Source organism: Cylas formicarius, unplaced genomic scaffold, assembly GCF_029955315.1.
Source record: "Cylas formicarius isolate icCylForm1 unplaced genomic scaffold, icCylForm1.1 PGA_scaffold_9__14_contigs__length_23061073, whole genome shotgun sequence".
NCBI classification, from domain to species: domain Eukaryota; kingdom Metazoa; phylum Arthropoda; class Insecta; order Coleoptera; family Brentidae; genus Cylas; species Cylas formicarius.
In genome coordinates, this window is record NW_026844365.1 from 11534451 (window position 1) to 11559345 (window position 24895).

Consider the following 24895-nt stretch of genomic DNA (forward strand, 5'->3'; position numbering starts at 1 on the left):
TCACTTTTTTATATAGCTGTTAAGAAAATATCATTTTCTTTCACGGAATTGTCAACTTTTTAGTATAGGAGCTCGCATTGTCGATTACTATAAGGCTATTCTGTGGCAGTGTATTATCTTGCATCCCTTATTAGACAGAGATTTTTATTTTAATGGGATTTGACACTACTCTTTTTCCAGATTTCAAAGGTGCTTTCGACAAATCACATACTTCTTTTGCAACAGCACAAATTGCACATATAATGCACATATAATAGTTACGTCGATTATTTTGATACTGTATGATTTATTTTATACAAATGTTGCTTCCGTTCATCAGTCAAAAATTTGTTCAGCAAATGGGCAAGATGCAGGATAGTATTGTCCATTTTTATTTTTAATAAATTTGATTTCATAAAAAAGTCATTTGAGTTTCCTTATTTTATGTCTTCTTTTTTGCCTTTTCATCACTACTTGAATCAGAACTGGCACTGAAATTTGCGAACCGATTGGTCTATCTTGGTCTTGGTCTATCCATTGGAACCTCCTTATCTGTTGTCACCTCCAAATATATGCGACCATTTAAATAAGATGGCGAGAATGAGAACTTTATTTAAATAGCTTACACTTCAAAATTGCAGTTCAATTTTTAATACTTTCAGTTTTTTATTTTCCCAGAACTTAACTTTCAGATTAATTTCATTACAGCCCAAGATCGCGAGCAATAATTCCGGTTGGGTAAAAACTGTGTAGGTGTCTTTCAACGGGACACGTAAACTAACCAAAACTAACTAGCCCAGCCATTCCTCTATAAGTTGACGTCGAAATTTAATAAAATATTAACGAAAAATTCAGTCAGCGGTCTCATTAACATTATTTACGACCACAGTCGTTGGCTAGCGGCAATCGGTTTCTAATGCCGATGTCGTAGGCGGTCCGAGCGAAATTTTATCATAAATTAGAATAATTTCCGCATATTTCGTATACACCATATCCATTAAACGTATCACACATTAGCTACACACCCCGCAGAGATAATATATTACAATATTTGATAGGTGCCTGACGATGATGTCATATTTTCCTTCAGTGACGTCATAATACAGGAAACAAATATCAAATGTAGGAATAAGTCATGTTGGAATAAACACGTCATGCACAAAATATTTGAAAGCCAGTGAAATTGATACAAGTGATAAGTGTTCATACAAAACCAAACAAATTCATTTTACAATACTATTAACATTTAAATCAATTTTCCTTATTTTAAACGATCTTTTTATAATTAGCCGAAATTCCTCAAATGTAGTCTTTGTGTTTAATGGATCATCTCCATAAACCAAATGTTTGAGATGACACCGAAATCTTGCAATTTTCTTTTGAAAACAGTTGTTTTTACATTAAGACGGCTTAATGACGTTTGTCAAATTGATAATAATAGTTAAAAACTCTTTAGAGAAATAGTAACGATTTATACACGTCTACTTTGGGAGACCCTGTAGCGGCCGCCCCCCCCGCCTTCGGCGGAGCGATCTAGGTCGACCGTAGATATCGGTTTGAAATAAACTAAAAATAAAGGCCAACGAACGGTTTCCGAAAAAGTTATGTTTTTAAATTACAATATTGAAATAATTCCTAAAATTATGGCGGTACCGTGGGGCGGTTGTGAAATCGGATGAAATACGATGAGAAACTGTCGCTATTTCGTATGCGACTGAATAATATATTTTAGGATTTCAGGAGTGGTAATACTGAAATTACCATTTGAATATATTAAGAGTAAATGTCTTAGCCCACACGTGGTTTAGATTCTCTCGTAATGGTCATTTTTTTAAAAGAAAAAACCGTCTAAACGGTTATAAGAAAGATTGTAAAGGAGAAGCACTCGAGATTTATTGATAAATTCAATTAAGTGAGGAGGCTCTATATGGCGTTTAAACGGGCCCGGTTCGCTTTTCAACCGGCGTTTGATAGCGACCACATCGGACATTTAAATTTACTTAATGTTGTCTATATTTGCATTACAATCTCCATTATATATTCCTCCCTCAAGTGTTATGAGGATTACGCTAGAGGTAATTGTAACCGATTGTTGTTCGGAGGCTGTTAGTTTTATAATTACTTTTAGATATTAAAATTTATTCCACTGTCCTCTCTTTTTTACTGAAAAACCATTGGCACTCCTTTTTGCTTGTAAATATGTATCTTAAGACAGCAAAATACTAAATAAAATTAGCTTCCAGTTATTTGTTATGATTCTTAAATATACAGGGTTCCATTAATTTTTAGGATAAGTTTTATCAGTCAAAGGCGTTTAAATTTCATTTAGATACCTCAAACCGTTTTAGAAGTAATAAACAAAGATTTTTAGGTACCTCGTTTAATGAAGGGTTTTTTAGTTTAGTTTTTTAGAGTTAGCAATTGGAATGCGACCCGAAGAATCCATTGTGACTCTTTCCGTAGCTATAGAGTTTTACCTAAGTTTGTCTTTCTGATTAGATTTCCATAGCGGTACCTAGTTGGTTTGGTAACCTCCAGCAGATGGAAGTTCTTGATAGGCCTTCACATTGGCGTTATAAGTGTAAGGGTGTTTCTTCCTCTTCTTGGTCCCCTCCTCTTAGCAAAATCTGCATTCAGTATTTTATTCCACCCCATTACGCTTAGATGCCTCTTAAGCCGGCACACTGTGCGCCAAGGAGAGCCCAAACTATTGAAATGAACCCATAATACATTTGGTACAATGAACGTTTTGCTTATCATAGACTAATTAAATAGTCCATGAACCTTTACAAAACAAGCGAGTTAAATCATCTTGTTACCATGGAAACGTCAACAATAATTTTGCAACGTTTGTTGTCAGTGTCATTTTGAGAATGTTTTATTTATATAATTTTCCTTGTGAAAAGTGTAGGGGATTTTTTAGAAAGATATTAGCTTTTCCAAAATTTAAAATGCAGGAAGCCAGTAAAGGTAAGTTTCGAGACTAATTTTATGCTAAGTAAATTACTCTATCTTTAAAAAATTCTACATTGTTTTGAGTCATATTAAAAATAAAGCCTAAAAAAGCTTGTTCGTTATTTATTAAGCAATATGTTACAATTTTAGCATAATATAGGGGTGCTGTTGATACTATGTATTAAAGTAACATGTTGTGGTCTTGTGGACACAATCTTGATCTCACCTGCTTTTTTTAAGAATATTTTGTTTTAATCTATATTAAATAAATAACTTTTTTTTGTTAAATTGTTACTTTTGCTACACCCTTTACTAATTGTTTAGTTTTTTTGTGAACACTGTATTGTATTAAAGTTTGATGTTCGTAATAATTTTTTCTTATTATTGATGTCTTTCATTTATTAATAATAATAATGATTAATAATATTTTAAGTAAAATTTATTGGCATTACAAAAAAATTGAATTAGTCAAACAGCTAGGGTTTCCCTGGCCCACTCAGTAGATCTACAGGCCTTACGGCCTCTTTTTGTACCAAAGCAGGCCTGCTGTAAACTGGGCCAATCGACCTCTGAGGAATTCCTTGGCTTGTCTTGGTCCTGGAATGTTGTAGTATAATTTTTGAATAGCGTCATCTAGCGTGCGCACGTTTATACATTATTTTTGTTAATTTTACGATGGAACTCCAGAGGGCGGGCAAATAGGGATTTACTTGATATAAGGTTAAGAGGTTGGTTGGTCTTTTGGTGGCTTTTTTTTTGGGACTCTATATGCGAGATTTTTGGAGAGAATCCACAATCAAAGGTGGTTAAAATAAAGTTCCCACATAAGGAGGTGGATTGGCAAGCAATGGATGTTAAAAAAATTGTTATTAAAATTATTTAGTATTAAAAATGATGTTCCCGTTAATACAAGGTTAAGCAGTTAACCTTTTTTACAAATTTATTTAAAAATATATAATATAAAGGGTTTTTACATGGGCATTCGTGCTAAAATAATAAGTCAAACTACTTCCCGACTGGCACATCTTATATATACACACCACAGCTAACGTAAATATGGCGGTTGCACATTGGAAGTGTCTCCGATATTGTTCCAATATCCCCACCCGCGAAACTACTTTGCACGCCTCTGATCGCGTTGATTACAACGTTAACCCGCACAGGTGATGGGTCACGAGATTGTTACTTGAAGGTTCCGAAGCGGCGTCTTTCATCTTATCTCTAATGGGGTTTTATCTTTATCTAAATTCCTCACCTCGGTCGGTTCATATCGATGCGAGATCGTTTGTTTTTAAACAACAGTTTTTCGCGAGACCGTCTGTTAACAATGAGCGTATCGCAAAACTCATCCCATGAGGTTGACACTTGCTCGGAGCCCCGTACTTTCCGGACCTAAGCACTCGTGGCTTTTCTAATTTCGATTATGCCGGAGCGTGCTGCACATCGCCGGGTCGAATATGAAGCTTACGTGTGTCCATCGGCGTGAGAAATGCAAAAAAGATGAGGCTGCGACCAGTGGCGGTGCCTCTTTACTGTGATAGGCTCCAGCACTCCTTCATACTGTGTTTTCCAATTTCCGTAAATAATCCTATATCTTTATCGCACCAATTTAATTCCAAATAAAAATTTTCGAGTTCATTTTAATAAGTATCGTCAAAAAGGTTATCAATCTTGCACATTTTGGCCTTCACTTTGCAATAAATTAGTGGTTGTGTTTGTTGCAGTTATTCTGTAATTTGCCATAATTATTCAATATGGTCATTTTTTTTACTCAGTTCTGAATAAGTCAGAAATCGTTTTGAAAATTGAATTTAAATTGTATCTTTCTTTGACTTTCCATAGATGCTCATTGTCAGCTTGAGAAATTGAGTTTGCTAATCTCGCTCAAAATAATGATAATAAGCAAGTGAGTTAATAACCCATATCACAATCTCTTTTGTTATTAGATACGAGTACATATTTCGACAATTTGATGTCATGTCATGGTTGGAGGTTGGTGTTTAAACAAATGCACTATATCTATAAGATCTAATTTGATACGTCTTTGCAAACTAATAAGATAACAAAATAATTTAATTAATTTAAATTAAATGTGAAAGGCTTTTTCAAAGGAACAAAAATTTTAGTTTGCTTGAATAAGATTAGATGATTTCAAGTTCTTTTAGCAAAGTTGATATTTTTCATCCTCTTCAATGTATTTCCGTCCGCATCTGCATTAAATGCTGTAAACTCCTTGTCTCTCAAACGAAATTTTATCTTTGACAGAAAGAAAATGTTGATATAGTTTTGGACAAAGTATAAATCTGGTTTTAACATTCTATTTCTTAAGAACCCTTGATAGTTGAGGTTGAGGTTGCTTTCGGAGTAATTTTGTTGTGCATAAAATACCAGCACATCAAGTTTCCAATAGGCTTAGTCTTGGTCTGACTAAAAATCAGATTTCCTCTGACGGTGTGAGTTCAAAACCAAAGCAAAAAAAAATATTCCTTTTTTTTAAATTAACACATAACCAACTAGGGGAAAATTATCTCCACTATGCAAATTGAGAGCATAAAATTCTATAAAAGTGATGTCAATATATTATAAATACTTTTTTTTGCCACATCTTTCGAGATATTTGGGCCTTTCAAACAGATTTAGTCTTGAGCTAGAGGTTAAGGTGACTGACCGGAAATCACATTCTCAGAAGTTAGGTGTTTTAATTCTGGGTTCAGTGATTCGGAATTATAATCAAAGAAGTTGATAAAGGATGATGACAATGCATAAGGCTCTAAAGAATCCAACAGAAAGAATCCAGAAAATTGGTAAATAGTAAATATTAATAATTATTAATATTAATATATTATATTTTATTAATAATTAATAAATATTACTCGGAATGCTTGGAGCTACTTAACCATGCAATCTTGTATTTTGTGTCACGGGCGATTTCCAGAAAACTCTATTTGAATCGATTTGGTGTACTCACTAATTATTTCTTCTGTAATATAAAAATACTTTTCAATGTTTTGTTATTTGCATCGCATTGCATTGCATTTGTGATTATGTGGATCAATGGTTAATAAGATGCTTTTCTATTCAATCAGATTTGAGAGTATGTATATATGTTCGGTAGTTATGATTTTGTGAGTTTGGAAGTGTTTTTGATATTAAACAAATAAATAGACGGTTAATTGCCTCAAATGCAACAATGGTTTTAAGCTATTTACCACAACTGTCACATCTACGATAGAGGAGTTAAGTCTGATCTCATTTTTAATAAATGTCATGCTTGGATATTCAAACTTTCAACTTTCAACCACTTTCAACCAGCTTTCAAACCATAAATATTCCTACTTCGTAACTCTAAAGCTTGTTTATCTGGTAATAGAGAATTTTTCTCTTCAAACCTCTCTGACTAAGGGTCATTACCACTGGTTGTATCCCAATCTTTTTTGCTCTCATTAATAAAAAAACGTTAATGAATTATAGCCCTGTAGAATAATGAACCGACAAAAGGGACGGTTAATTTCTTTCCACGCTTATCTGTTTAAATTTCGTCGAAACCCTTGCCCTCGAGCAGACGCTACTGATCGCCGGCGACTGTATAAAGTTCGATCGGTCGCACTGGAGGTTCTGTTCACACGACTTGAACTCCGACTATTATAACCAATTATTTGGGTTGTGTTATACATATCACGCTTTGGCTTTGCCCCAGCTCGATACAGTCTTCGAAACGGACGTGCAAACCGTATCTCCTATAATCTGCGAGATGAGCCACGCGGGTCCGAATAAAAACAGTTTTTTAACTAAACACTATCTTTAGAGGTTATTATTAGATGATAATCACGGGAGTGCGCGTCGAAGAGTGTCCGCGCCGCCTCGGCCTTTTCTGCTTTATTTTCCCTATAGATACGTTTCCTATTTAACGGAGAGATGAGTTAAAATCACGGCAAACTTATCGGATTTATCATTTTTCTTAGACGAATCTAAATATTTTCTCTCGTTGACTCATAGGTTGTTTTTCTTTACCTTAAAACACTCAAAGGGAAAAACCGTGTCGTAGATTTTTTATATTTTATAAATAATGTAAAAGGCTAACACTCAAAGAACGAAAGAAAATCAGCCCTTAGAGCAAGCATTGAATGAGAAACCCCTAACAAACTGGTATAGGCCTTTTACAGATAAATGGTTTTGGCTTATTAAATGCAATGAAACTGCGCCGATTCCATTGTGTGGAGAAGAGCTTGACAATAAACATGATGGAAGTGAGCAATTTAAAAAGATGTAGTGGAGGATCGCTTGCGCAAGGATTAGAATAATAACATCGTGAAAGGTTTATTATTATTTTAAATATAGGTTAAGCCCTACTTGAGTGACCGCCCTTTTAAATATATATTATTCTATATGCAGTTCTGTGACGCTAAATTATAAGAATTTTTTACAATAATAACATGTAACTGAATTTTTGAAATTATCCAGGGCGCCTCATTAACACCTTCTTCTATTAAATCTGCGCAATTAAAACTTAATGTGTTTTAGTAAGTCAAATATTATAAACAGTTTTGTTTGCGAGACGTAAATGATTTTTCCTTAATGAATCATTGTGTCCATCAATAGCAATATGTTCCCACTAATGAAACATTAAGATGCTTCCAAAATCAATATTTGACAAAACAACAAGGCTCTGATAGTATTTTTTTTTGGAAATTTAATTCTGTGCGGCCTGGTATGCCATTAGGTCAAACCCATTTATTTGTGACGGCACTATCGGCGCAATTTCTATTTGGAATTGTAACAACAGTTATTATAACCACTAATAATCTGATTGTTGGTGATGGTTTCGTTTAGTTTCGATTAGTTTGGGTTAGTTGGTTATCTGTGATAGCACTATAAATGCAATTTTTAACACCAAAACCGTATTTCAATATTGAATTGAAACACCAGTTATTATAACCACGAATATATGAATTATATGATCCGATTTTGTTTATTAATCAATTATAACTTACAGATTTATCATGTAAATAAAATTTATAAATCTCATTTTATAAACTAAACTAAAATTGTTAAATTGATTTTATCATTTCTGTTATGATAATGTATACATATACAAATACATGAGTATTTTGGTATTCTTTGACTCTTGATTTTTTTCTCAAAAAATCTTAAAAAGGATATACGAAATTTTGATCTAAACGTATTTAAGTCTATAAATTAAGATTCAAATAAATAATTTACTTGAAAAAATATGCTATTTTTTGACACAAACGTTCTAAATTTCTAAATATGTCAATTTGAATTTTATGCCATTCCATTATTTAATTACAGTTTTCTACCAATAAACATCACTAGCCGTGTCTTTCTATTGTAAATTTTGCCTCAGTTTTTTATCAGGAAAGAAAACAGCTTCTATTTTCTGTATTTATTCAAGTTAGGAGTTAAACTATCATACAAAATAAAAAATGTTAAAACATAAAAATAATTGAAATAAAGAGATAACTATGAGAACGTCCCACATTCGTTGTTCTATTTGAAACACCTCGTACGACCCCACCGCGCTGTGTATTTACCATGTACGTACAATTTGCACAACAAAACGAAAGGTATCGCTTAAAGATTTTATCAGCCAGGATCAAAAGCCATACCGTGTGGCACTGTGTTTGGCTATACGAGCGATGACGAACCATAAATAAATTAGGCAACGCCGCGAATGAAAAGGCATTGTTTTTGACTGACAGGCAACAGCGTTTGCCCGTATCGACGCTCACGTTAATTAGAAACATTATAAAAGGTAACTATGATTCGAGAATAATAGATCATTTAGATCAATTAGGTGTGTGTGGAATTAAAAAGTCTCCCGTCAAAAATTTGCCTCGCTTTGTCCGCGTGAATAGCGTTTTCGGCTGTCAATCGCCATTGTACGAGCGCGTACGTATGTGTGTGTGTGTGTGATTTTTTTCACGACTTTTTGTTTGTTAAATGGCCATCAATAGCTCTATTATTGGGGAATCCACATCTTACGTCAATCGTCCAGTGTTTTGGTGATTGGTACTGTTACACATTTCCGCGTGTCTCAAGGACATGTGAGCGGCACCAATAGAACGTTTTTTTTTACAGATAGGTTCCATGCGGTCCATTTTTCGATTTGTCTGTCTTTGATTTTTTAAAGATTATTCCTTTTAAGGTCTAAACGCAGATAGGGATTAACAAAAACCGACTAGAAATTTTCATTTCATATATTCGATCAGTAAGTCTGGTGACGAGTTAGAAGGAAAATTGGTCCATCCTGTAGAAGGCTTGTCTTATTAAGAATTCTTTGACTATTTTGTGAACTTATTGGGAGAGCTTGTATTTCAGGCTTTAGTTTGTTAAAAAAAGTAGTAGTATCTATCGCATTTTTTATTTATTTATTTCCAAAAGGCTACTCTCAAAAAGGGAAAGGTGTGAAATTAGCTTCAAGACTGAAAAAAAAAAGGGTTGAACATTACTCTAACGATTAACTATTACTTAGTATTAGGGAAAAAGTCTAGTGACTCTTGTAAAATTACAAATTTTCTTTAGAAGTAAAAATGCATATACCTATTATACCTTCTTCTTTCCACGTTTCAGTAAAATCTATGGATTTTGCGTATTTTGGGTTCAAAAACAGGGCGAACGATTGTTTTAAACAAGTGTAATTCTTAATATAAATACGCGCAAATGTCGTTTTTTTTTTCTTGAATAAAATAAAAAAACGAACATTTCTGGAAGTGCAAAAACAATTTATTGTTGCGGCAGTATGAATTTTATATATATTTAAACATGATTTAGATGTTTGTGTACTAAAGGTGTTGACAGTACCATAAAACTTTAGATTAATAAGCAATTTACCCAAATGTCGGGTATTCCTTGGGATCACTCCGGGGTAACAATGCACACTGTTGGTTATTAATTGCGAAATATTCAAATGTTTTTTGTAACAAAAGAAACATGCCATAAAGCACTGATCTTACTTTGAATATGCTGGTTTTCGTCCAGTGTTTATTTGACTTTAAAAAAGGTGATCAGATGTAACAGGTATTTTAGAAAACTGATTTAAAATTAATTTTGGGCTATAATTTGTTACTCTATTTTTTGTTCATACTAAAATGGGTATAATTTTTGGCTGTTTCCAGATATCTGCAAATTTTTAAAGACATTTCGTTTTGAACAAACTTGTGCAAGACATTTTTTGTTGTTTTATGCTAGGGTTTACAAAGAAAATTAGTTATATCAAAGATTCTATTAAAATCCCTGTCTGTGGACTCCTTTATCCTTTTTTATAAGCTCGCAAAACACTTGCAATAGTCTTGTCTTTTAAACATTTTCTATCTTTTGTGCTGTGTCTTTGAAAAAAGAAATGTTGTTAGTTTTCTTCTAAAACATTGTGAAAAGATATCGAAATTCATTCCTATTCTACATTTTGTAAGAGTAATAAAATTTTGCCATTAAGGGTAATAGCTCGACTATCTAAACGCGCACGACGAAAAACAAGTACATGGGGTGCCTCAGGGGTAACGCCCGGGGCCCGTCAGCCCGCGAAGCTTCACCGAGAACGATTTATCCGAGCCTTAATGAAATTTATGTTTTCGCGTTAAGCGAGCTGCACATTCAAAGCAAATCAGAAATATTCGCTGTCATGCCATTTACGTCAGCATTATAACGAATGTGTTATGGCTATCGGAATCCGAGAAAAAGCTGTCTATCTGCCATGGTTTGACATCCACGCGTACGCCGGGAGACTGGAAAAAATCGACGCGTGATGAACCATTTATGTATTTCCTTGCGATGCCCGATGCACTTATTTCGCTCTGATGTTGTACATAAATTCTTCTTATAAATGATTAGGGTTTTTCGTCCGCTCCGCTTTTATGTGAGCGCGGACTTTTTGCTCGACGATGCGTACGCGACCATGTGGTACGTAGAAAGGCTCCCATAAATATCCTCTGAATCTTAAAACAATTTTCCGTCCACCCACCTTTTGAAAAGTTTCTTGAAATCGTTTATGTATTAGTTGAAATGTAGATACGCAAGCGTAGGTGAGGCCCTAGGAAATCTTTGATGGTATTGCCACAAGAGTTATTTGATATATTTTATCAGGTAGCTTAGGCTACTGCAAAATGTATGACATTCAGTAGCCAGCTGAGCTGAGTACTCTTTCTCGGATAATAAAAAAGTTTAATGCTTAGTTCTTCTCTTCGTTAGGTAGAAGTAAAGGGTTTGTCTGGTGAGCGTAGAGGGGATGTGAAATCCAATTCCACCTAGATAGCAGGAACTATAAGTAAGGAGTATCACAAAAGGCCCTCTCCACAAATGTGAGCCTGGGGAGAAGCGACCCACCGTTACACAGGCGGGGTCAATTTTTTATGCTGATGCGCAAATATGCCTAAATGTACCTGTGCATTTGGTGCATGCCATTCCCTGATAGCTGGAGGTGTAGCTTTGTTATATTTCCCAAAATATCTGAATCGGTATATTATTAATGCTTTAATCTATTACATGCAATTCACATTTAACAATCACCAGATTTTTCATAACATTCTCTTTCAAAAACAGACTAGTATGAAATTGGCAATATTATATTTATTATGATGTACTTCTCTAACATTAATTATGTTTTAATGTCAAGTTGTTGTTGGAGGCTTGCTGCAGAACATATGTATTGCTGCTGTACTGGAACCATAAACTGAGTGAGCACCACAATGAGGACATACGTTTTCCTATAGGGGTCTCAAAGGAACGCTTGTTACCGAGTGAACCAGAAAAGCTTTAGCAAAGAGTTTTTAGTTGGATCTAAAAGACATTTTTTCCGAAAGTGGCTTTTAGAGGTAGGTCTCCTAGCAAATGAGACAAACACTTAACAGTTAACCGAGGTTGTAAACCAGTTGAACATCGAGAATTTGAATGCGGCATCTTTGAACACCGAACAGAACCTATTCCATTGTAAAACCTGTTCAAAATATTTATTTAAGTAAACTTGTATGGATTTATCGACAATATTACTAATAGTATTAAATATTACGTAAACTTTTCAAAATATTTTCTCAGTATATACGAAATTATTTGTCTTAGTATAACATTCTAGATACTCGTCAGCAAAACTTGGATCCCAACATTAAAGGTTTCGTTTTTTATCTGTACTCCTTTTTCTTCGAATTGGTATATTATAGAAATTTGGATATTCTAATCCACCTCTCAACAAAAAGGCAGCATTTTGCTATTACATCCAAGAGCAGTAATATGGGATGAAAAGTCGCTTTTTTTTTCGAATAAGGTCCTAGTATCACTATTTACCCATTTTTTTTGTCCTTCAGAGAACAAAAATCGTTTAGGACCCAGCTCAACGCTAAATCCCAATTGATTGGTAATAAGTTTACCTTTTTCTCTTCAGCATCGTGACACATGTCTAGCGCCTACGAAAGTGAGCAGTTTGTTAATAAAATACGGCACCAACAAAGGGCCTAACCAGTGCCTAAGTATCAGTTTATTTATTTCCCAGGCAATATCGTCATATTAAGCATAAAATATCCGGCCTATTCGACATTTAGTTTTACGACTGACCAAGAATTATTCATCCATTTGCCGTCGCGGATGGTAACCTGCTATCAGCATTGGGCTGCTGCTGCTGCCGCTACTTTTATGCCTCGCAGTTAAGGACTACGGCGTTGTAAATCGCAAGGAAGATTGCTTGCCTTATTGCCTTTCTATTGCCTATTCTACGGGCAGTAGTGTACTACGGTGCTGCGTATAAAGAATGGCAGCAAGATACATCTATTATTAGTTATAATTATAAATTAGCAAGCAAGAAATTTTTACGCCAGTTCTTCCGCAATGAGTTTTTTGTTGCTTTTTCTAGTTCGTACATGCTGTACCCGAGTTTCCATTGTGTTAATGGAAGTAACCACAAAAACTTTATCCTTTATAATATTTATGTTAAATTTGATTTATAAAATCCGGTCGTTCCTTCGATGCTCTGTGGTTCTTTTGCATACCTACTGAGGTTTTATTGCCTTTTTAAAATAAATAGATCATTACATACATAGTTCTTTATTTCAACAATTTTTACCCATGTTAACAATAAATGAAATGATGAATTCTACGGTAACATTTGTGAAAACATGAAAGTAACATCATCTGACCTATAAAAATATCAAATAAAGAACTCAAACCTTATTATCCAGATAGAAAAAGAAAAACAAACCACACAGAAGCATCTATTAAAAAGGGAAAAATTAACAAAATCACTTAGAAATAACAAATAGAATAGGCTATATATAGGTGATTGAGAAAAGGGTTCACCTGTCTATTCGATTCCAGATTATGACACGGTCGTCAACATATCGAAACCAGATGTTTGGTTTGAGTATCGTATCAGCATTAAACCTTTCCCGATATACATTCAGTAACATAGATTAGAGTGAGGAACCCATCGTCACTCTTCTCAAATTGGCGAAAGCATCTTGAAACCAGTTTTAATGGAAAAAAAGTAAGGTGATAAAGAAAACTAAAAACCAATCTTACGGACAGAAGTAAAGATCTTACGACCTTATCAACCGCTGACGAAATATTTTGCGCTCCTTCCGTATCAAGATCCCGCAAATTTGCTTTAATCAGTTCTGGTGGGCGTGTTTATCTCGTGAAACATTTCAGGCATATTCAAAGCAAGGAATCCGATAAAATTCGTATTTAAATTCGCGTACAGGTGATAATTTAAACGAATCGCGGTGGATTTACATACAAATTGTAGAGGATTGATGCCGAATCGTCGAGGCTGATGACCAGTTTATGATAATTTAACATTTATAGTGTAACAATGTATATCATTACGGTTTTGATGTTGGGACATATCGTTGTAGCTCTAAATGCCAGCGTACACTGCTCAGCTTGGGTATGGTTCGTATGTCGTAAAGCTCACGCGTATAGATACGTGTACACAGTATTTTTTTGTAACAAAAGTTAAAATTAAATTTTTATGCACGGTAGCAAATGATGGAATTTATCAAATGATTTAAAAATATCCAAATATCAATTTTGAATATAACGTAATCAAGTATTTACATGTTAAAAGTATTTCAAATTCATTGGCCAATCGCTAAGTAGGTTGAGTTTTGACAATCACCTTTGCATTTTAAATTCTTCTTCTTTCACAGAGTGTTAAGTATTAACTTTAATGATGGTTAATGATGGTTCCTTAGTTAATTTTTTATGTTTCCAAGGCCATAATTTTAGAGTAATTTGAAGTAACAACAATTACATACATAGGAGAACCTAGTGAAAAAGTTTCAAAACATTTGTCAAAATATGGTTTAAAAATAGCTTTCAGAACTAACAACACAATAGAAAAATATTTAAAAAACAATAACACACAGAGTGTTAAGTATGTTACTTAACTTTAATGATGGTTAATAATGGTTCCTTAGTTAATTTTTTATGTTTCCAAGACCTTAATTTTAGAGTAATTTGAAGTAACAACAATTACATACATAGGAGAACCTAGTGAAAAAGTTTCAAAACATTTGTCAAAGTGTTGTTTAAAAATAGCTTTCAGAACTAACAACACAATAGGAAAATATTTAAAAAAACAATAAAACGAAATGTCCAAAATCCCAAAAATCAAGTGTCTATAGGTTGAAATGCGGATCTTGTCCTAAAATTTATATTGGTAAAAAGGTAGATCCTTTAATAAACGCATTAACGAACATAAAATAGTCTAGATTCTAATTATGCTACACACTTAAACACAGAAAAACACATTTTTGACATTATACATACAGCCACAAAATGTAGAAAAGTAAATTTATTGGAAGCCATGGAGATAAACAAAATGCGACATTCAAATGTATTGCTTAACGATCAATTAGATTTAAATACCTCTCCTTTATTGAACTTAAATTCTCGCAACAACATTAATTAAGGTTTTATGGTCATTTTTCGGTATATATAGTAGCAGATAGTTTGTAAATATTACATTTGATAAAGACACGGTGTTGTCGAAACAATTATCATGTCAAAATATATAATTTTGTGAAAATCTGAACTTTTAGTTCTTATTAAATGGATTTTCATCAAGTACAAGCCACCTCTGTTCAATTTTTAATTTGAAGTGATGTTCCCATTTGGATTCAAAATGTTTGTAGTTCACATTTAAATTTCTCCACTTAAAATCGATTCGCTGTTAATAATGTTAACTTAAAAGGTCGTGAAAGCCCCTAGTATTGTACCTTTTTTACGTATAAATGATGGGCAAATGTAATTTCTTAATTTCAAATATTATTCAAAAGTTATGACATTTCACCTGACGTCCTCTACAAGTGGAATCTTTAAAATTAAATTAATATCCTGTTTATTGCCACACTTGAGTTCGTTCAAAGTGTATACTCTTCTACCACGAATGGATTCTCACTTCGATACTCGTCATTGCATTAATAGTCAATGCTAGGAAGAATAGAATAAGTAAATACATATACATATACATATGACCATCAAAACATTCCTTGAAATTCTTTAGTAGGAGCTTTTAGGAAATTCCAAGAGAATAGTTGTTGATCTTTTCAATAGTGTCTACATTATATGACGATGAAATGTTCATTCTACTTTCTTGGAGTTAGTCTGTTGTTTTTGGTAGATGTTAACCATGGTATTTTGAAGTTTGTCAGTTCTGATGGGCACGTCATACGTCACCCAGTGCATTTATTGGTACTGTTTTGCAAAAATGAATCCAAAACCTAATTTTAGTACAAAAAATAAACTAAAACTAGCATTGATAAACTTCTTAAATCACTCGTTTATTAAGCACTCGCACCGTGCCAAATCGAACTCATGACTAAAGTAGCATTTATAAAAGTTGTTGTATACTTCTCGATTTCTCTTGCGTCGGGTATTGCTGCGTAATATATGGAAAGTACAATTTTTGAAATACTATGAAATATTTATTTTCTAACATTTTTGATTTTTAATTTTAACTCAGTTTTTAATTTAATAGCATTTGTGGACGATATAACTAAATTCAATATCGGTGCACACTTGAGATCATTGAAAGTAACGCGTGTTATTTCCATTTCAGCCTCGTTCGTAAACGATCAAAGCATAAAATAATCATTTGAATAAGCGAGTAGCGGATATTATCTCTTAAGTATCGCGCGATTGAAAATATCGGAATTAATTCGATGTTCGATTAAAAAAGTCTAACTTTTATCTGCCGCTATGGGACATCTGCGCCAATTACGATTTTACAATAGAATTATAGGCAATACGCGTGGGGCTAATGGCGACGTTATAAATTGTGTAGTTGTATCTGTGATGTGCAATTTTGCGAAACTTGTTTGTAATATATTCAGCGCATCAGAATCGAGAAATGATAAATTCCAGAAAAAGCGAGTAATACGGTAGTTTAAGGACATGGAAACATATAAACATTGTCAGTTGGAGTTATTGATTTAAATTCTTGTTTTCATTTACCTAAAATAAGTCGTTAATATTTTTAAGTAGATAGTTCTTTCTTCACACAACATCCTTTTGAACTTGTTCGAAAATAAATCTATCGGAACAGCAAAGAAGAAACTCTCTCTGACGTACCAAAAGGGCTTCAGGAAGGTCGTCGATATATATGAGAAAGGTCGGTCCCATTACTGAGCCCTGCACAACCCCGTTTCTCAGTGGTAATGTAATCGAGGTTTTATGGTTATAACAACGTATTGTTCCCTCTGAGCTAGAAATGAACCAACTAGATATCAAAATTTTATTTTTTGTATTTTTTTTATAAATAAAGTCGAGAGTCGAACCCTTTAGTAATATGGCAGAATGTTGCACTATAACTTTAACCAGCTTGGGGATAGCAGAGTCGGTTGGCATTGCTAAGTAAAGATTAAAATTCTCAAAATGTTTGTTAATTTGGTTTTTTTAATACCGATTTAATGATTTTTGATATACAAGGTACCATAGCAATAGGTCTAAAGCTGTTTGCAGTAACTTCCTCACCTTTAAGTATGGGAAAAACATTTGTGAGAATTTGAACAAAGGAAAATCTTTGATATGATTTAGAAACTTTTGATCGTTGTTGTTTGTGTATGCCTCAATGTCGTTTGTGATTACCTGTTCTTTTTTGAAGGGTCGATTTTTATTGATTATATTCCAGTAGGTTTTAGCTGTATTTCCTTCGTCCTCAATTATTTTCTTATTTTGCTTTCTTTTTTCATTTTTGTAAACGTTGTTTTAACGTTTAATATTTCTTGTATGATGTACATTGTCATCAGGCAAAGATTATTTTCTATTAATTAAAGTTTTGGAATGAACCGTTTTTGTTTCTTAATTACATTCATGTTAATTATAACCTCTTTAACGGGAAAGCAAATCTCAATGGTGTCGGTAAGAATACCTATTAGAGATTCAAATTTTTGATTTAGAGACAATTTGGCATCATAAGCAAAGACTAGTCGACTCTATATAATTTTTGGAAAAACTTTAACGTACCTCTATGTGCTGTTCCAATTAAAAATAAATATTTTTGCAATGCCGAAAAATCAATTGAAAATATTCTTTAAAAATTTTTTCTTAACGTTAAATAACGAAAACTCTAAGTACTAAGTACGCAGAAATGTTAAACACAACATTTATTTTGACGATATATGTTTACTTTGTTATTATATATGCTGTAATTGGTGTTAACACTGTTGGGTAATAAATTTACTGTTAAAACAATGCAACGAAAATAAATGGCTGTGGAAATGTCTTAGAAGCAAGTCATTGAAACTCGAAACTGCAGCTCGTAGAAAAATTACTATTAATAAATATTCGAAATATCGTAGTAAATAAATGCGACAACATATTCAAAAATCCGCCTGCCAGGAAGAATGCCACCTTATCGAAATAATTTTGTTCCCATTAGTTAAAACGACAGTTTCATAATTTACAAGCCGCTCGGAAAACGTAAAAAGACGATACCCTCGCACGCCGTGGAATTAATCATACAGTTATCTCGAACGCATAAAGATCACACACCTCTCACATATGTTTCCGATATTTTTGTCGCCGGCCACGTCGAACTACACGCTTATGTACTCCTCGGCCGTACAAAAATACCCCGACTTATAAAGATAGTCTAACACCATAACGTCTAAGCATCCTTTAGAGTAATTTATAAAAGGCGATTTTTTTCCGAATCGTATCCGAGAAGCCAAAGTTCACCGTGTCATGCTTGGGTTTCTGACTAATTGCGGTGAGCCAGTGACTCGGTCTCATCTTCGTCGTGGACCGGACTGGGCGACTTTCCTACGTTCGACAACATTTTCAGAGTACTCCCTCAGTTTTATGGTTTATACTTATTAATTTTTTATAAGGTTTTCTTTTTTTGTCAAGTTTGCAAATCCATTTATTTTAATTATTTTTTGTTAATTGGGTAACTCATGTTCTACGTTTTGGGTAGTAGCACGCAGGGTAAATCAAAATGTTGTCTTTTGTCATAGCTTCGAAACAACATGTGCGAAAACTGAATAGGATAATTTGTTTGCCTTAATGTGTGCCAAATCTTTTATTTTTTGAATCATATCATTATTTCAGTCCTTATATCGAGTCATGCAACGAAGACTATAGTAACTCATTTTTAACGGATTTTGATTTACTGTTAGGCAGCGCATATAGAAGAAATAATATTGGACCCATCTATTTAACATGGGCCTGTTACAATGACACTTGGGAATGACAGAATCCATTACTATGTTTACTGCCGTTTACCGCAGTTGTTGCATAATATACTATCACGAATTGTGTTGCATATTATACTTTTTTTCTAATCCCGTCTGTAAAATGCCTAATTACACACAAAACTAGTGTGCGGGAATCGGCACTTTACGAGGTCAGTTTTGTTTCCCACGGATCCGATCATCTTCGGACATTTCCGGGATATTACCGCACGGTTTGAGAGCGATCGGATGTTTTCGGAGATTTTACGGCACGGTTAGAATTTTGCTATAAGATACAATAAAAATCTAGTGGATCAGTCAATAATTAAAGTGGCATTTATAAATTAAGTTTTCCACAGACCTTTTAGATACCGTTCGCATGAACTTTAGTGGTTTTTACAGTTGTTACATTAATATTTTGCCAAGACCAATTGTACGATTTTAAAATATCCATGTCTCATCAGTACAAACAAAAAAAAATAAGGTTAGGACCTGCTTTCTCTTGCTTATACGATCTTACAAATTTAATCCTCTTAAAAGGTTTATCCTTGCATGATTTTTCTTCCAATTATCTTTTTCTTTAAATAAACTACTTAATGATCAATTGTAAAAGTTGAATAAACAATATAACGTTTTAATTGTGTTTATTCCATATATATATTTATTATATGACATATCCAATAATATATCTCTCTCTGTCTAACAAACACAGTTAAAAAGATATAAAAATAGCAGAACCGATCGCCTATTTTCCTGAAGCTTCTGGGGACACGCAAGCAAAAGTCGGGTACGGTCCTGACGGGTATAATTACCCTAGGCGAGACTCACACTTTTTCCCGTTATTCTTCGGATGCCCCCATGAAAAAAACGGCGACAAAGATGAAAATTCTCATCGCCCACATATACCGAGTGTTCTACGGGCGCGATCAATCACAAGATTAGCTTGATTTATTTTAGACGATTTACATATACGTTTGGACGCGAATTTAGAGTCGGCTCTGATTTACGGTTCGTATTTAGTGTTTTAGACATCGGTGGATGTATTAATGAAGACATTTTTCAGCCAGGGAGAAATCGGAATCTGTTGTCGCGGACCGAGGATAGTCTGGCTTTCTTTTTTTTATTTTTTCGGCCACATCTTGGGGAGAGAAAAAAATGGACTTATGTTATATTTTCTTTAAATATTTGCGTAAAATAAAATTTATACTAAACTACGTTTTAAAAAACCTTTCAAAATAGCGAACAGAAATTGTTCTAGTCAGAAATTTAAAATATTTAACTCATTCTAATGTTAAAAAAATATATTGGAATATTGGTCAGATTTGTAGAATTATGTATTTTACCCCATACAACATAAGTTGCTTAGTTAAAGATACCATCGGTATGTTTAACTAACGGTCTAAAGTGTACTTTTTAGGATAGTTTTCCAGGCACGATTTTTTAAAGATTTAGTGATTTTAAATCAGTATAACGCAATCATATTGTGAGCTTTTCAAGTGTTGAAATGGTCGCTTAATCTATACGTGACGTAGATCGACCTACGATATTACGCAACAGGCAATATTAATATTGTATCCAGGAAGAGAAGTTACAAATGGTACATGAAAGACGGGCATAATAAGATTCTTTCTTCTCTAATTTAATATCGATATGTAATTGAGAGGAGATACATAATCATTAATTATAAGAACGACTGTTCCAAATTGTTTTGTGCTCGAGACAAAAGGATATTTTTCAGATAATGGATTAGGCTTGACTTGGCAATTTTATTGGCAAAGTTTTATTTGTGGAGAATTTGTTTGACAAATATCATGCACATATTTCTGTGGTCAGTAAGAGTCAAGAAAACCTATTGAAGATAGTCACATTTCATCTGGTAGATAGTACAACATTATAATTGGTTTTCCAAATTAAAAATCCATACCGAATTTGTCAAAGAGAATACAAAATGATTCATTTTATGGATTAATAGTTGACAGTGTCCACCGTTTACTGTGATGCTACTTAGACGGTGTTTCACATCTACCTCAAAAGTGATGAATTCAAAAATAAATAAATAAAAGTATTAAAAAAGTTTTAAAGTTTTGGAATAATACTCAGCTTGTTCCGCAACTAATTGTAGGTCATGTATGTTTCATCACTTTTTTTTTCATTCTATTTATATCAATTCTTATATACCATATGAAGTATGCATTTAATAGAATTATCAAATAATCAATCAAATCAAAGTTAATAAATACAATAACAAATAATAATAATTATCATTATAATCATTATAATATAACAGAAACAAGAATATATTTATAATGTGAAATTAAATGTATTATTAAGTATAATCAGAGGTATTCGTTGTACAGTGCGGTCTGGGACGCGCCTAATATACCGAACGGATTATTTTCAGCGCAATACGAAATTAAATTTTTTGCCCGCTATTTTTTCGAATGATGGAGCGCACGATCATCCATCAAAATCTTCTCCACGGTGTCAACTTTTAACGCGGCGATGCGGAATCCAATAATACGGGCTATGGGAAAATTATGATTGTTAATTCGATGCTGCTTGGCTTTGTAATTGTTAAAAATGATTACTCCAGTTACCGAGATCGATTTTGAGATCGGCAGGTATAATGTGGACCTAACGAAGCGCGCCCAGAAACACATCTCCGGAGGAGGGAAAAAGTACCCTCCCACCTACGTCGAAGCAACGTGGACAATCCCACGTCGAAAAGCTGCCGAAGTTATAAATCTAAACCGATTTCGTTTAAATGCAATGTAAATACGGCGACAGACGCTTCCTTTATTTAAATTTTATAAAATCCAGGGGCGTACCGGAGTGATTCCGCCGAAGCATCCGCAGGAAAGTAAAGATTTTTAATTTAACTAGATTCGAGAAGTAGACCGCAGATGGAAGACTGTACCGCGTAATTCCTTCACTTAATTATAATTCCTTGGAATTAAATAGAATTTTTCACAATGCCTTCATATTGTACGCTATCATTTCTCTGTAGTTTTCTGTAAAACGTCATATCAAATCGAATAATAACGCCCTAAGTTGCAAAGTTTGAGGTTAGGAAAAATTAGATCTATTCAGAGAAGATACCAGAAGTTTTTGTGAAATGAAGGAATTTGTGAGTTCGGGCTCTGCTAACGCTTAAAAAGGACACCAGACATTGATTTCCTAATCCTCATTTTTCTGTCTCATAAAAAGAAAATTTTCTTGCTTAGTTTGGGTAGCAAAGATTTAAAATTATACAAAAAAAATTGCATACCTATATTTATTAACAATAATGTCTTCATTTTCTAACACGAAAACAGAATAGAAATTTCCTCCCCTAAAAGGAACTAGTCAAATACCACCACTATCTTATTTTCGGTTCCGTACCCAAAAAGTATTGGTCGTAGGAAAAGTATAATATGCAACACAGCGATTGGGGTTTATCAAGCTTTTTGCATGATGTACTATTAAAACATTCAAATTAAATTAAAATGTTGATTTGAAAATAGCGATTTGCCAAATAATACCAAACACAAAATTCAAGAAAGTAGTATGCTTCTTTAAAAGCTTTTAACAGGTTCTTCTAAAAGTATTTTTAAATACTTTTATAAAAAATTCATATGATTTAGATCGAAAATTTGGTATTATAATATTTCGTCTACACAGGATGACATAAAAACATTAATATCTCCCAAAGTTACATTTACAAAGTCAAATGTTACGTATTACATACATATTGTAATTTTTGATATCACTGATTTGGTTGTTCGCCACTAAGACTTTGTTCTGACGAATCGTCAGCTTCATTGCCTTCTGAAATTCATCCCCATAGTACTGCCGATATTTCTACTAGACCTGTGAATTATTACAGTATCATCTCTGTTTGCGTTTATTTCTAAGGTTCAAAGTCACACTAAATTTGTTTACATAGTCAATTCAAAGAAATAGTGTTAAATGCTAATTACATCTGCTAGGTAGTACCGAAATAATTATATTATTATCGATGTAATATATGCATGAAAATACGAAAGTTCCTTAACACATTAGACAGTTGACATTTTCCTCATTAAGATAGAATGTTATAGACCATTATACATGCCTTAAACTAATTACTTCTCAATTATTATGATATTTCATATACTCTTTGGCCTGGACAAAATAGATAGAAATAAATGATTTGAAAAATCTAGATACTGAATACTAGAAAATTTATAAGTAGGACATATGACATTGGAATAAGATCGAATAAAGGTTATAATCAATCAATAGGATAATTTTTAATATTACATAAGAAGCTGGCTGGCATAAAATATCAAATTAGTATAAATTCCAATTTAAAAGAAGTCTCAAGAAAGCAGAAGTTATTTTGCGAGCTAGGCGAGTAAGTCCAGAAAGGAATGCCAATGGGTTCGTAATAGACAGGGCGATCCCTGCAGCCGACTGAGTCACACCTGTACGTAGGTGATACAGTTGTTAGGAGGTGTGAGAACGGAACATCGCGAACAATGAGATTAAAATTTGACCCGAGAGAGATGAGCACGAACTTGTCGTGTAAAGTAATGCATATTGTTTCGTTCCAATTTCTAAAATGTTTTATTCATGGCGATGCCGTTTCTCTTTAACGCCGCGTGTCTTCGTCCGATCTCTGACTATGGTGTAAATGCCAGGAGAAACTGAAACGACGATGATTTTGCGTCAAGCGGAGCGCTAGAACCGATTTTCCGCTATTGTTCCGATATTAAAGTTTTCGCTTACGATGCCGGGTTCTAAAATTCTAACGGTGTCAAGTCCGTGAATCTGGGAGGTCGGGTCACCCTGTAGCACCGAAGAAGACGGTAGCATTGACACCTTTTTTGTTTAATGTATTTGCTTAAGCTTCAATGAAAGTAAATATTTTAGCCGTCTTATCTCATTTTTGATACGCGCGTTAGGCCTCATAAATGAATAGTCTTAAAAGTGTTTAAACATGATACAGGTAACCCATTTTTACGGTTTTGGAATGAGTGCTATATATAGTAACGTTGTAGGGCTCGGTTTACCTGGTGATCGGTGGAAATTCGTCGCTAGGAAAGGCGATAGTCGACCGGCTTTTGTTCAAAGGTGCCAAGATAGCTTTCTGCGATAACCCCGATGGCGATATCAACATCTTCGGTGACGACAAAATCATTTTCCTACCTCTGAATGTCAGCTATTAATTAAAAAGAGAGAGTAAATACACTGAAGTGCCAAAATATTGTAGATACTAGAGGACAAGGAAGTCTTGACGGTGCTGGATATGATCCAGCAGAAATTCGGAAGGCTCGACGGTATTATTAACTGCGTGGATGTTCAAGCCAACGAGCGGGTGTACAATTTTCAAAGCAGAAAGCCACACGATCTAGAGAATTTTACGAAAATAATATCGGTAAAAGTTGAATAGATCAATTTTGCACCTTTGCTGAAAGTTTTGGTATTGAATTCCAGGCCAACACCGTAGGTCCATTCAACGTCATCCGGCTAGCGTTACGACTAATCGGGAAAAACTCGCCCAACAAAAATGGCGAAAGAGGTGTCATTGTCAATATATGTGTCAACTACTCTGGGGAAGCTGGACGGTGTGCCTACATTGCCAGCAAAGCAGCGTTGATCGGTGTGACGCTAAGCCTAGATCAAGAACTCAGATCCAAACGAATCAGAGTTGTTTCCATTCCCGATGGTATGTATTTGGGGGCCTTCGCATCAGTTTACTGTTGGTCACTTTTCAGGGGCTTCTAGTAACTCAGCAGACTCAAATTTAACCAACTTTTTCCTAAACCAATCGATTAACGAACGGAGGAGCTGCAGCCCACGCGATGTCGCGAATTTTGTTACTTTGATTATAGAAACGCCGAGTTTGAGGTCGAATGTTTGTAAATAAATTATTATTAAAATTTATTATAAATTATATTAAAATTATTATTATAAATTATATTAAAATTATTATCAAAAGTTTTACAATAAAAATCGGATTGGTATGCAGTGAAAATGCAGCTTATGATCACATAACAAGATAAAACATTTTTTATAGCTAACTCACGTAACTAAATTTGTATCCTTCCAGGTATTTTTATATATTTTCAAGAGTTCAAATGTTTAGTTCAAAAATTTTTTATTTTTCCAGATTAGGTATACACTAATTTTTGTTTTTTTTTTAAAGGGCACTTGAAAGTCCCACTTGGGTTACATTTTAAATCCTGAGCCTGATGTGTTATGGCTACTTGCTATATTGATTGCAATATTGACAGCGTTCAAATGAACAGTTTGAAGTTATG

The 24895-nt window shown here is 33.8% G+C and overlaps 1 protein-coding gene across 1 annotated transcript; it reads left to right on the plus strand.

Moving 5' to 3' along the window:
• The first annotated feature begins 23490 nt into the window (after window positions 1-23490).
• Window positions 23491-24501, plus strand: LOC132706932 (3-hydroxyacyl-CoA dehydrogenase type-2-like). Its single transcript, XM_060678530.1, has 5 exons — window positions 23491-23580; window positions 23633-23788; window positions 23845-24009; window positions 24069-24300; window positions 24350-24501. The coding sequence occupies exons 1-5, from the start codon at window positions 23572-23574 to the stop codon at window positions 24499-24501; spliced, it is 714 nt and encodes a 237-aa protein (XP_060534513.1). The 5' UTR covers window positions 23491-23571.
• The last annotated feature ends 394 nt before the right edge of the window (window positions 24502-24895 follow it).

Bases quoted from the DNA above. Each gene is read 5' to 3' on its own strand.
- LOC132706932 (XM_060678530.1), top strand. The intron at 23,789-23,844 runs GTCAGCTATTAA...AAAATATTGTAG, and splicing joins TCATTTTCCTACCTCTGAAT to ATACTAGAGGACAAGGAAGT. The intron at 24,301-24,349 runs GTATGTATTTGG...GTCACTTTTCAG, and splicing joins AGTTGTTTCCATTCCCGATG to GGGCTTCTAGTAACTCAGCA.